This window comes from Balearica regulorum, chromosome 14 (assembly GCF_011004875.1).
Source record: "Balearica regulorum gibbericeps isolate bBalReg1 chromosome 14, bBalReg1.pri, whole genome shotgun sequence".
NCBI lineage: Eukaryota > Metazoa > Chordata > Aves > Gruiformes > Gruidae > Balearica > Balearica regulorum.
In genome coordinates, this window is record NC_046197.1 from 16,579,052 (window position 1) to 16,592,337 (window position 13,286).

Consider the following 13,286-nt stretch of genomic DNA (forward strand, 5'->3'; position numbering starts at 1 on the left):
GAAATAGCGTGGAGGGAGCAAGGGCATTGGTACCAGGGCCGTAAAAGATGGTAGAAATCACCAGGGAATACAGCTTCGCCAGCTGTTTATGGCCTAACTCAGAAAACAGTGACTGTTTCCTACTCATTACATGTTTGTTTTTGTGATAAAACTGAAGCAGCACGGCATAGACACTGTAATTCAGTTAAAAATGCTGAAAAACACTTAGAGGTGTAGATTCAGGTTAGTACATCTGGTATGCCAGAAGGCTGCATACGTTAAGTGCCCGATCCTGCCGATGTCCTTCAGGCATGTAAACAGTGGGCATGCTCCCACAATAAATATTAATATTTAAATAACCTAAAGAAGGGCTTGTACGCTTATTCTTTTTTTCCAGCAAAGAGTGTTACCTCAGTTTGCTGCAAGATCACGCCTTCCCTCAGCAGTCCTGAGCGTGAGGTAAAACCGACATAAAAGCTTTTATTGTCATGGAGAAATGAGGTTTTTGATAGCTCTCCCTTCCTTATTCTCCTGTCACACGAGGTGCCCATAAACAGGCAGACGTGGCCTCAGTTATTTGCCCGGAGACTGCGGCTCTCCCGGGCTGCGAGCCGCGTTCCGAAGGCGGCAGCTCCTGGCTGCTAACGGCCCGGTGCTACCCAGCCGCCATTTCTTCCGCCCCTGCCCAGCCGCGCACACAGCTGAGGGGCGCGGAGGCCATCTTGTGGCCGCTCCGCCCGCCTCCCGCCCGGGGAGCGGGCCCCGATGTCGCCTAGCAACGGCGGCGGAGCAGGAAGGTGCGTGGCATGGCGCTGCCCACGGAAAAGGCCCAACGGCCCCGGAACGGAACGGAACGGCGGCGGGGCTGGGCTGGGCTGTGGGGGCGGACCAGGTGGAGCTAGTGGCGTGGCGGCGGGTCCCTCAGGGTAGGCGGGACTGAGCCCTTCCCGGACCGGGCTGTGGGGAGGGGTCTGTGGAGCGAAGGGAGCCGCATCCTCGTGTCTCCATCGGGTCCTGGGTCGCTCAGGCTGCCGGTGTCCGTGACGGGGTGTTCTAGCGCCCGGCCGGCTGCTCTGAACGCTCCGGTGTGTGCACTTCCAGTCTGGTTCCCAGGCACAGGCAGCCCCGCTGTCCTGTGCTCAGCTCTCGGTCTTTCCTTCCCTGCGGGCGGTGGCAGCTGCCTCGATGGGGGCCGCAGCCTGTTCAACTAAATTTGAAAGCGAACGAGGAGGCTCAGAGGTATAGGTGTAGAAAAGATCATCCCAGCTGAGCAGGCAGATATAACTGAGCAATTATATATTATTTTTGCAGCAGTGAGCTGGTCAGTTGGCTGCGTACCTGTGTCTTGTCTAGGAGAGAGCCTTGGCTGTGAGCGTGGGGGCAGAGGGAAGAGGGGGAAAATAAGGTGACAAGTCTGTAGGCAAACCCTCTGCAGTTCCTCTGTTCACCAGAGAATTTTGTATTATAATAGCCTGCTAATGGCCTGATGGATCAATTGGAAAACTAACGCTTTGTCCCGAGTCCATAAATATAAGAATTAAATAACAATTGAGAAATATGCTGAGGCTTACAGATGGACTAGTTTCAAGTACCAAGTCCCGCACAGCAGCCACCGCGGTGTGCCACGATAAGAATACAGATTTTGGGTCTGGTGGAACGCAGGGTTGGTGGATGGAGGAGGTGGAGCGCAGTGAGCCTGGCCTGCTCTTGCACATAGCAAAGTGTATCATAATAGTTCTCTTTCTGTCATATGTTCTCTAATTAGTGAAATAGTAGAATAGTTTGCACTTTATGATTGGCTAACAACATTCGATTTTTGGCTTATTTTCCACAAAATATTGCTGCACTGAAAATGGGAGTGTGAACTACAGAGTACTAACTAGTCCAGAGAAAATCTCATGTGGCTGTTGTGAAATGGGGATGATCTGCTCCGTTCCTAGAGTACACGGTAAATGTCACCGCAGGTGACTGTGTGGTCGACAAAGTCCAAATGTCACGAACTGGTGTCATTGCAGTACGAAAGGAGCACGTGAATTCTAATTTAGAAGCTGAGATGCAGGTGTTAATGCCCAATCCTCAGATTTTTGTGGAAAGAACTCTGGCCCTCATCAAACCAGATGTCGTCGATAAAGAAGAAGAAATCGAGGATCTCATTCTCCGGTCAGGATTTCTGATTGTTCAGGTAACAGGTTGTGCTCTGGGAAAAATAGCTGCAGTTTATAAATCAGAACAGTATTTATCTTAACTTTCAGCAGTCAAGCCAGTAACTGAAAGCTCATGTGTCCAAAAATTAATTTGCATTGTTCATATGTCATCAACCACCACTGCCAGATTCTGTAAGGATACGTTCTCTTGGTGCATGGGATGGAACAGAACAGACCAACTATTTTGATGACCGCAGGAAAACACAGGGTTTGTTAATAAACCCAGATTTAGCAAACATGTAGCAGGTATGTGCAGTCCAAAGTAACTCTTTGGAGAGAGTATTGTTGTGGTATCACAGGATTTCAGACAGGATGCTTTTGCCAAGTGGATACTTTGAGAATTAATTGAATTAGATAGCTAGCCAGTTGCGGCCTGATGTGTTTTTTGTTTCCGCTGTTTTTAATGTAAATGGACTTTATGGATGTATTACAAATGTTTCATTTAAATTGGCAGTACCAAGCGTATGCTTTTACATGTTGGACCTGATGTGGTGGCCGTGGGAATGCTGCCCTGAGCGCTGGAGTCAGACCCCGTGCTGCTGGGAAAGGCTCTCGGGTGGGACGTTCAGCAGAGATTGTGTTAAGAGAAAATTTGCCGTTAGCTAATAAGAAATGTATTCTCTCAGTCCTCTCTTATGCAGCTTTTCACACGCTCCCTCTGTAAGAGCATTTGGAAAAAAAAGGAATAACACTAGGTCAGAACGTGGGAAATAGAACAGGAGCGCTGGATGGCCTGAAGCGAGTGGTGTGTCAGGCTCTTGGGCGAGGAGCCAGCAGTGCTGCTCCGTGCCTGGCAGGACGTTGTTCCTCTTCTTTTAACTGCCGTTTACAACCGGTCGGTGCCCGGGCAGAGCCCCCCCACCCCAGCGCTGCCCCCGGCGGGGCGGCAGCTCCCTACAGCCCGCGGCGGGGCCGAGCCGGCCGCTGGGGGGCGCTGTGCCCACGCCCCGCTCAGCGCTGGCGGGGCCGTGCCGCCGCCTGCTCCTCCCCCCCGCCGCCGGTTCCCGGCCCCGCGGCAGCGCCCTTGGCCGGGGTGGTTGGCTCTGTGACAGCGAGCGAGCGACGACTGGGCTTCTAGATATAATTTTAGGTTGTTTGTTTTTTCCTGGAAATGTGATAATTTTTCTTATTCTTGTAAATGCCACTTTTCCATATTTTTTTCTTTTTAAATTTTTTTCCCCTTTCTGGTTGGTTTTTTTTTCTCTTTTTTATATACAAAATCTATCAGCAGATGAGAGAAATTAGATTTATTTATTTATTATTTTTTTTTAGTGCCAAGATGTTTATAGTGTCTTCTGATGTTTCCAGTGACTTTCGGCACCAAAGTTATTAGGAATCTGAATTTGCGGCACTCTGTGTTGCTCAAAGAATGCGCTTAAATTTTTTTTTTTCTTCTCTTTTTGTGACTGCCCTATGCTGTCTGATGACCTCCCAAACCACCTAATCCTGGGCATCTGCAGGCTAGGCAGCTATTGTGAGAATCCTAAAACATGAGTACTAATTGAAAAATAGAACAATTGCATAAATAACCGTGTGGGCTGAAGAGAAAATTGTTTAAAAGTAGACCATTATGCTGAAGCAGCTGAGTAATTAAATCCTGCCCTTGTAATGCTCTTCACTTTTTCTGCCCTGACTGTAGTTTAAGTCACCCGGCAGTTATTAAATGATGGAGTTTGCATAGGCTAAAATCACATCTTATTCAAATGGCCTGTTTGCTTAATTGACTTGGAAAACTCTTGCTCTTTGTTACTCTGTATCTCAAAGAGGATCAGATCTGGGAGAATCAGATTAGGCTGGGAAGTTACTCTGTGTCTGTTCTCCTGCACTTGAAGGTACCATGGCACTAGAGAACTGTATTTGGTCTGAGGTAGAAAGCTATCTTAATTTAGCAAGCTTTTTAGCTTTCTTTCACTTTTTTTTTTTTTCCTTTTACCCTTTATAGAAACGGAAACTCCAGTTAAGCCCAGAGCAATGTAGCAACTTTTATGCAGACCAATATGGAAAAGTGTTTTTTCCTAATTTAACAGCCTATATGAGTTCCGGGCCTTTAGTTGCTATGGTTCTTGCCAGACATTGTGCAGTCTCATACTGGAAGGAATTGCTTGGACCATCGAACAGTGTAAGAGCTAGGAGAACTCACCCTCACAGGTAACTAGTGATGGGCCTTGGTGAAGTCAGTAGGATTTTGTCTTTCACTTAATTGAGACCAGAATTTCTCCCTTTATCTTTTTTTTTTTTTTCTTTTACAATAGAGATACAGATTTGGAGTGGCTTCATAGCTATAAAATTTCATGTAACATAGCTTTTCACCTGTGGTTTTTTAGTATGTAAAGTTCACCCATTTTATGGAGAATGCTGAGTGCATGAATGTAAATTTTAGGTAGCTACTTATTCTGTTTAAAAACAATATCAAGCCAATGCCTTGTTAATTAGTCCATATATATTGCACTCATATGCTCTCAGACTGTAGAGACTTGGAAGAGATGTGCAGTTGCCTACCAAGCAGTTATTTCTCGTTTTCAGCTTAAGAGCAATCTATGGGACTGATGACCTGAGGAATGCGCTCCACGGCAGCCTCAATGTTTCCTCAGCAGAAAGAGAAATTCGATTCATGTTTCCAGAAGGTAAAATGGTACAAATAATACATTGCCAGTCTTTGGGAGGATAGCGTCCTTCTCTGTTATTACTTGTCTCTGTCTGGACTCTAGATACAATTGGATTTAGGAGAGGTTGGGTTAGTTTATGAGAATGTGAGAGTGTCTATGTATAAGCTGATATTTTCTGCTATGAAAATCTATCTGAAGAGCCATTATAGTTACAGGGATTACTTCTACTTTTCCAACTCTGTGGTGTGGGAATTGGAGCAGACAGAGCTAGTAAATGAGAGGAAATGGCAAGCTATTACACTCCAGCATGTCTTTCTAGCACTGTCAGCCCCGGGGACTCCTGTTGGCTTGAGAAGACTGACTCTCTTCTGGGGCTCAGGCTGAGTAATTCCTGTTCAACAGCAGCGGGATGCTCACATGATAGTGCGATTGCAAAATTAAGTGCCAGAGAAAAGGGCGATAGAACCTCGAAAAGCTGGGAGAGGATCTCTTGTTTGTAATGCAACAGTTGAAAGATGGCTTTGCTATTGGACAGAAAGGTGCAAGGGAAACTGCTAGAAAAACTTGTCTTTTTATCAACTGTATCAGTTAATTTAATAAAAGATGTTGTGCTCATCTACAAACTTTACCCATTGCAAACCATGTCTCTTCTCCTCACCCAAATGCCAAAGCAGGACTTAAGGTGAGGTTTTTAGGGTCTCCAGAAACTGACTTCACATTGCAACAGGGAAGTACTAAACATGGCATATATTGTTTCTCTCCTGCCCACAGTGCGTCCTCAAGGATATAGGTTTTCCCCAGATGATCAGATTTCCTCCACTTTCATAATTGGCTATAATTAGTAAGATTACTATTGTAAAGGGGTTTATGTAGTTTCTTTGCAGTTTGTTGTGGGAGAAGTAATAAAAACCATTATGTATTATTAACTTATTAAGGAAAACAACAGTTCATATATGAACAACCTTTGAAAGAATGTATTTTTTAATCACTCTACAAGCTGCTTCCCAACACCTGTGGTTACTCTTTACAGTGATCTTGGAGCCAATTCCAGCTGGACAAAGAGCCAGGGATTACTTGAACCTTTATGTAAAGCCTACATTACTAGCTGGGCTCACTGCACTGTGTAAAGAGAAACCAGCAGATCCAATGGTACGTACGGGATATCAGTAGTGTGTTGTATGCTTTGTGATACATTTACTTTGAATCAATAAAGTCCCTGTATCTAGGAAAACTGCTCTTTTGTTAAAGAGCTGTGCTGTTTTAGCTACCCGCTAATAAGCGAATCAAATAACGTTTGCCTTTCAAGCAGCTGATTGGTTTGTTAACAGATGAAATGAGGGCCAGGACTAAATGAAATCAGCCTTGATGAAATGACAGGTTCTTAGGTGACTTCTATAAAACTCTTTTTAACACATAGTTGTTACAGATGGCTGGAAAGGTAAATGGGTACTATCATATGATGTCAAATACAAGCTTTTACTTTATATACTGTTTCTGAGGTGAGTTTGAGATGAAATAGCTCTCAATAGATACTAAGTGAGATTAGATGCTAATCACACTGGTAGTAGTTATACAGTTGAGTAAAATACTGTAGAGTACTTAGCAAGGCTGTCTATATTTTGTCATTGTTATGTTTATTTAAATTAGTATTATCAATACTTCTTTAGCATAAGCTATTATTTTGACTATACAGCATTGATTAGCATTTACTTGGCTTACTCCATAGTTCACCAGGAAAATGAATTATGATTCTTTTGAGTGAAATGTATCTTGAATAATCAAACTGACCTACAGATAATTCTTCTGTCTTCTTGTGACCCCTTTCTAGTTATCAAGCTGATGCATCTTGCCCTCCTCTCACGCGCTATTCCTTTTAACTGTGGATGTCATTCAAATTACAGTTCTTAGTGGAAAGACTAGAGTTAATTTCCTGTTAGTTTTTTTGTCGGTAGTGTTGTCCCTAAACGAAATTAGCTTTCTTTCATCTGGAAAAATATGGTAAATGTTTTTTGTATTCTTAAAGTTCAAGTCATTCATGCTAGTATTTCTTTAAGAATGAAGATAACTTCAGTTGTCACACTGAAGATCAGTGTGACAACTTACTGGCAGTTGTGGTGGATTCTGTGTCATTATCAGGTTTTTAATCAACATTGCATTTTTCTGAAAGATACATTTAAGAAAAAAAGCCTGAAAAATAATTCAGGGGTGTTTCTATGAACTATGTGGTATACATGAGGTCGGATTAAACGTACTGTGATTGTTCCAGCTTTATAACCTCTTCACTTTATCAGTATGTCTGGCACTGTTACCATCGAAATCTAGAAAACGGAGATGAAGTTTTTCATCCATCCCTTTGCCCAACGGCCAGACCAATTGTATCTAACCATTCCTAACAAATGTTTGTCTGGCCTGTTCTTTAGCACTCCAAATGATGGAAAAGCTACAGTCTCCCTAGGCAATCTGTTTCAGTACTTAATTATACTTAGTTGAAAAACTTTCACTAAAAGTTAGCCTAAATCTCCTGTGCTCCAATTTTTAGCCCGTTACTTTTTTATTATCCCCAGAGGACATTGGAGACAATGTAATATCTCCTTTTTTTGCAGCAACCCATCGCATATTTGAAGAGTGTTATGATCTTTTTTTCCCTTCGGTCATCTCTTCGCTATCTTAAAAACTGATTTATTTCCTCTTACCTTATAAGTCACATTTCTGTTACTCATTGTTTATTTTTGCTTCCAATTAATCTCTGCATTCTGAGCACAATTTTCTAGCCAGTTATGTGGTAACTAACTTCATTGAGACCATGCTTTCCTTCCTTGCTTGTAGGAAAGCTATAAAGCTATATGAAGCATTGTCAATAGCTTTACTAAAATGAAAACATGGTATTTGCTTCTTCCCTGTCCATAAGGTCTATGACCTTGTAACAGGAGGAAAATAATGTTGATTTGATACAACTTTTTTTCAGAAATATGTGTTGGCTATTGCTTTTCTGTTTGCTATCTGCTAGATAACTTACAGGGAGATTGATGGAATGTTGAGGTTCTTTTCTAGTATCCTTCCAGGAACTGAAGAATTGAAGTTGGAGTGATTTGGCTGCTCTTTTTTTTTTCCCTTCTTTCTTTTTTTTTCCTTTTGAAGATGGCATCAGAAACTACCTGTCCACTCACAAATACTTGCTAGCAGCACAGAGGTTGTCTCAGCAAATTCCCTAAGTAACACAGGAATAAATATAATCAGACTTAAATGATTTAAATTTTTCTCTTTTTCCCAAGTAGTCTTTCTAAGGGCTTTTTGACTTTGGTGGTTTGGGATTTGGGATTGGTTGGTTTGTTTGTTTGTTTTCCATTTCTGTCTTGAGTTCTTACTGTTCTTCTGCAATTACTGCCTAACCTGTGACGATTGTTGTAGTGCTCTGCTCGCTGTCTCTTTCTTTGCAAACCAATCTTTTTGTACCTGGTAATAAAAGGAGAGTGTTGCTTACCTTACTGGTCTACTATTCTATCAATTCTTTCACTTCACAGTGTGGTATGGAGTTTGTTGTACTTAGCATTCCAGAAACTAATCCTCAACAGCATGTGAAGTAAATAAGAATGTGTTAAAAACTTCTCTTTAAAAGTGGAGAAATCAAGGAAAAGGGTTAATTTGCCTAAGGCCAGGCCAAGACATTGGCAGATGAAGTTAGGACTCCTGGCATTCCTGCCTCCTGCATTCTTGTTTAAGTACAATTTGCTGGAAAACTTGCAAGATGAATTTCAAAAGTTTCAGTTTAATGCATAGTGTACAGCCTCATTCCAAAACAGAGTTGACCGGGTTATTTGAAGTATGGCTCAAATGTTCTTATACATACACAAAGATAGACACTGTCAGGAAAAGTTGTCTTCTAAAGGTCAGTGTGAATTGTTCAAAAGCAATATAAGCTGTGAAGATTTAAAAGAGTGTTTAAAAAAAACCCAGGTTATTTGTATGTCCATTTTTTCTGAAAGCTCTTCATTTTGCAGCACAGTAGGAGAGTATCTGCATCAGAGGCTTCAAATAATGCTTTTTAATGCTCTCCCATACATTTAATAGAAAACAATGGAAAACTGAAAATGTTTGGGTTTTTTCTTCCACAGACTTGGCTTGCTGACTGGCTGATTGAACACAATCCTAATAAACCTAGGCTACAGCATCAGATCACTGAAGAAGAATATCAGGGATGAGAGCTCAGTGGAAACCATCTCAAGCATTCCGAGTTACAAATAATACATTATCATTTTCACTGTATCCTTTGGCTATGTAATCAATTTTATCTGAAGTTAATGTTCTTGTCATAATTATCTGTGTCTTCATGGGATAAATAAACTACACTTAACCAGGATTTAATAGTTTTAGTACCTTTTCTATTAACAAAGTGAATGTAGAACTATTTGATAAATTTATGGTGTCAGGTAACTAGAAAAAGACAAAATTCCCATCCAGGTGTGACTTAACTGCTGTTTTCTCCATTTATCTTGGTTTGGCTGTCTGGAGAGAACCAAATTACTTACACCAGTGCAGATTCCCAAATGACATACAGCTGGCCTGTGCTTTGTGAAACTGAGAGTTATGTTTCAGCATTTTTTCAGCAGACAGAAATTCCCTTATGAAGGGAGGGACTTGGGTGTAACAGAAAACAGTTACTGGAGACATATTAGCAACTTTAGAATTTTAATTGCTTGATTACATCACCAAGCTAAGGTCACTCTTGAAGATGATTCACTTGAGCCTGACGTATTTTGTCAGAATGTAATTTGAAGGACTTATTTGACGGTACGTCAACCGGACCTTTTCCATCTCAGTGGCAAAAGACACAGTGATTATAAATCACTCTTTGATTCCCATTAGGTGTCACAAGGTGTATTGTAGTCAAGACCTAATGCTGTCTTCCAACATTTGTTTGAAAGGAAGGTGCTTAATTGGAACAGCTCACCTTAAGGGTGTTTTCTGTGTTCCCCTGCTCTTAAAAGGTATGCTGATTTCTTGTTTTCCTTGTATTGTTGTTTACCCTTGAACTTCAATGTGTTCTATTTGAGAACTTCAAGAGAATGGGTTAGGGGCCATGCTATTCAACAGGCGATGGGTTAATCCCACACTATTACCTTTTCTAAAGTAACTGGACTGGTTTTTTTTTTTAGGGAGCATAAGTCTTTTTAATTTTCTTAAGAGCTGTACTTGCACTGTTTACTTCAGGGTTTGTATCTTATGGTTTGACTGGCTAGGATAGAGAAAACAGTGTCATTTTCACAACCCTGAAATATTAGTATACTTGACTAACACTAAACAAACAAGCAATTTCATAATTAGTTTCATGAAAAAACTTGCTCCCCAACTTGAGTAATTACCAGAAACATAAGTCATTTGTCTGTAACATTAAATTTTGTTTAAACTAATTGTTGACCTGCTCAGTGAAATAAACCACTCTTGCCAGCCCAAAGAATAAACATTTAGGGAATTGGTCCCTATAGTACCGAGACCTAAAAATTTTGGGACTTCTAGGAAACACAAAAAACGAAGCCCAAACCCTCAAATATGAAGAAAAAAATAAGAGGTGGTTAGAAATACAGTAAACAGATCTGTTTACAACTAATTTATTTGCCTATAATTATTATCCCCATACATGTCTGCTCCAATTACAGGATAGTTGTGCTTTGTGGTTTCCTGTCAGTCAAACCAAAAATCAAAACAAAAATCTGGTGAATTCACAAGACATTCTCCTGTATTTTCTTAGTTATTACGGTATTTGCTTACTTATTTTGATGTGGTACTGCTTGACACTAAATACCTCCTTTATGTTACTGCTGGAGTTTTCAGTTTTGCTTTTGTGACTGACCTATGGTATGTTGTGCCTATAAAAGATTATAACTTCCATAGAGAGTATGTGGGTCCTTACCAGGAGAAAACCCAAAAGCAGCTGATGTTGCAAGTGTTACCTTTATAACCCATGCAATATAAAGTTTCAGTTGTTCAAGTGTATGTCTATCATGGTATCATGGATTTATTCTCTAATATTAGAGCTAACACCTCCAATTGCTGACTGGTGTTCACTTCTGTTTTTCTAAGGGAAAGGTAGAAAGAGAGAAGATACCTTCATCCCTCAGGTACCATCCTGACTCTGTATCTGTACACCTAGGACAAATATTGATCCAACAAATCTCACAGCTGAGTTCTTGAGGAGCCTGCATTAGTAAGTAGGATGTGGGCAGATCAGTCCTTGGAATGTAAAATGGGACAACGAGCCTGGTCCCCTGGGGGAGCTGTGACACCACAGGAGAGGCTGTTGCAGGACGTTGTTACATTTCTTTTGGTCCTTAGGTTTTTGATTGGCCCACATTGGTATAGGCTTGGCCAGGGTTATAAATCCATCATGGAAAATGTAGCTTTGGAAAAAAACAGATGAACTGAAAGATGTCTCACTATTTGGTGTCAGCAAGGTAAGCTGCTCTCTGTGGGAACGAGTGACCTGTCACTCTGTTGAGGCAAAATAATTATCTTGCCTATTGAGTTTTATTGGGTATTTTTAACTTTGGGGGAGTTCATTTTAGTTTTACTGCCTGAGTGCTGGAATAGAGCTATGTCCATAAAACCAGCAGTTCAGTCTGTTTCCCATAATTCTACTTTTTCAACAGACTTTCTCCTGGAACTTTGCTTATCATCTGCTTGCTATCACCTGCACTGGAAGTTATTCTTGGAACTATACAGATTAAGCTAGTCTGAAGTATGAGATTGTTCAGCCTGCCTGTCTCATAAGGGATTTATTATATTTAAGAGCAGTTAAATTGCCAGGAACCTTGAACATACTTTAAAGATGGCAGAAGCCTCAGTCAAAGCCAGTTCCCCATTGCCTACATAAGTCAGAGCACTTCAGCATGCCAAGCTTCAGAAATGAGTTCCTATTCAGATCTTAGGACTTTCACTTGGCAACTTTGAACAAAACAAACAAACAAAAAACCAACAACAAAAAAAGGTGTTACATGGAGATTCGCAAACCCTCGTCTTTCTCATGTAAGAAAAGGAGAGGATTTGTCTGTCTTCATTCAAGTTATTAATCTTGACCATCCTTTGAACAACTGTTGTCTAAGCAAAACTGGTACATTGATGATAAACTGATGGATGTTTGTCTGATGGCGCTATATGAAGGGAAAGAGTGACTCAAACTCTTACTTTTTTCAGTGACATATTCTATTTAAAGACCCAAGGGTCTTAGTTAATTTTAATTTGTTAAATTGGAGCTGTCAGATCAAGATAATTTGTGTCATTCTGGGCAAATGTTGGTTTATTTTGGCACTGTGCAATAATGGTGCATCCTCTGAAAATACTGTGGTTTTTCAATTTCCTTTTTTAAAAAAACATCTGAAGAGTAATTTTTTTTTTTTTTGAAAGAGAGACTCCTTCCACATCATGAAAAGATAACTTACAATTGGTTTTGCCATGCTATTTCCTTTTAGATGCCAGTCAGTAGATTTGTTTTGGACTAGAAATAGGACTTCAGTCCTCTCTACTGACTACCTGTTGCTTTGCTTTACTGAGATTTAGCTCAAACCAGCATGGCAGTGTCACAAGGACCATCACAGGAAACAGGTATGTTCTTTTTCAGCTGTTAGTGAAACAGAAAAACTTGCTATGCTCCATCAGGAACAGCTGCCCGTACCTAGAAATCTTGTGTAGTCTGGATGAGCTCCTCTGGGTGTGGAGTGTGTCAGCAGCATGACTGATATATTGAGTCTTCTTGGGAGGATGCCTGTCAAATTATTGTTATGCTGCCTCCTGCCAAGTGATGGTGGAGCTGCTGCCATAAGCTCAGGGGAGAGCCTATTGTTGGTCTTCTGAGCCAGAAATGAGGCATTGTTATAAGACGAAGCAGTTGGTGGGAGACGAAGGCAGCTTGCAGACAAGTGGGTGAATGATACTCTAATAATGATAACAGTGAAGGATTAAGAATTCTCTTCAGTTTACTGCTTGTGAGTGTTTTACAGCTGAGGGAGGCGATGCTTTCATAGAAAGTACTTCATGTGGTGCCTTGTTGGGTATGCTTACGTTTGTCTTGTATGGCATTATATTTTATCCCATGCAAACACCTGACTGACTCCTCCTTGCTTAGCTGCGGTACTATTCTGAAGCATGATTATTTAAAAAAAACCACTGGTACCATATATGCAACTTTTTTACCATCATATTTGCTTTATTTTCAAGTTTTCTCACACAGGATCTCTGAGTCAGCCCGGATGGATCTTCTTTATTACTAGAGAGAATTGCAAAAGGCGGTTGGGCGCAGTCTGCCAGTCCCAGACTGCCTGGGTGAGCAATCATGTATGAACTCACCCTAAATTCCAGAGAATTTTTATGTGCAAGAACCTAATTGGCTCTGAGTACTCTTGGCTTTAGTAAACTACTCTGCAAACCACCCATGCTTCTTTATAATCTATTTATAGTCAATGCCTAAGATCTCATTTCCTTGCAAGGGGACAGTTGTTTTTTTGTC

The 13,286-nt window shown here is 41.1% G+C and overlaps 1 protein-coding gene across 4 annotated transcripts; it reads left to right on the plus strand.

Annotated features, from left to right (window-relative positions):
* The first annotated feature begins 643 nt into the window (after positions 1-643).
* NME5 (NME/NM23 family member 5) lies at positions 644-9,144 on the plus strand. 4 transcript variants are annotated; one of them, XM_075766579.1, is made up of 6 exons: positions 644-776; positions 1,995-2,161; positions 4,126-4,331; positions 4,707-4,807; positions 5,820-5,938; positions 7,841-8,396. In XM_075766579.1, the coding sequence occupies exons 2-6, from the start codon at positions 2,033-2,035 to the stop codon at positions 7,856-7,858; spliced, it is 573 nt and encodes a 190-aa protein (XP_075622694.1). In that variant the 5' UTR covers positions 644-776; positions 1,995-2,032; the 3' UTR covers positions 7,859-8,396. The 4 variants fall into 4 exon arrangements, with proteins under 4 accessions (XP_075622694.1, XP_075622695.1, XP_075622692.1 ...); XM_075766580.1 differs by lacking the exon at positions 7,841-8,396 and adding an exon at positions 8,902-9,144 and having other exon boundaries at positions 752-776; XM_075766577.1 differs by lacking the exons at positions 644-776; positions 7,841-8,396 and adding exons at positions 809-905; positions 8,902-9,144.
* Positions 9,145-13,286: the final 4,142 nt, after the last annotated feature.

Bases quoted from the DNA above. Each gene is read 5' to 3' on its own strand.
- NME5 (XM_075766580.1), top strand. From the start codon at position 2,033: ATGCAGGTGTTAATGCCCAATCCTCAGATTTTTGTGGAAAGAACTCTG. The intron at 2,162-4,125 runs GTAACAGGTTGT...TACCCTTTATAG, and splicing joins CAGGATTTCTGATTGTTCAG to AAACGGAAACTCCAGTTAAG. The intron at 5,939-8,901 runs GTACGTACGGGA...TTTCTTCCACAG, and splicing joins AGAAACCAGCAGATCCAATG to ACTTGGCTTGCTGACTGGCT.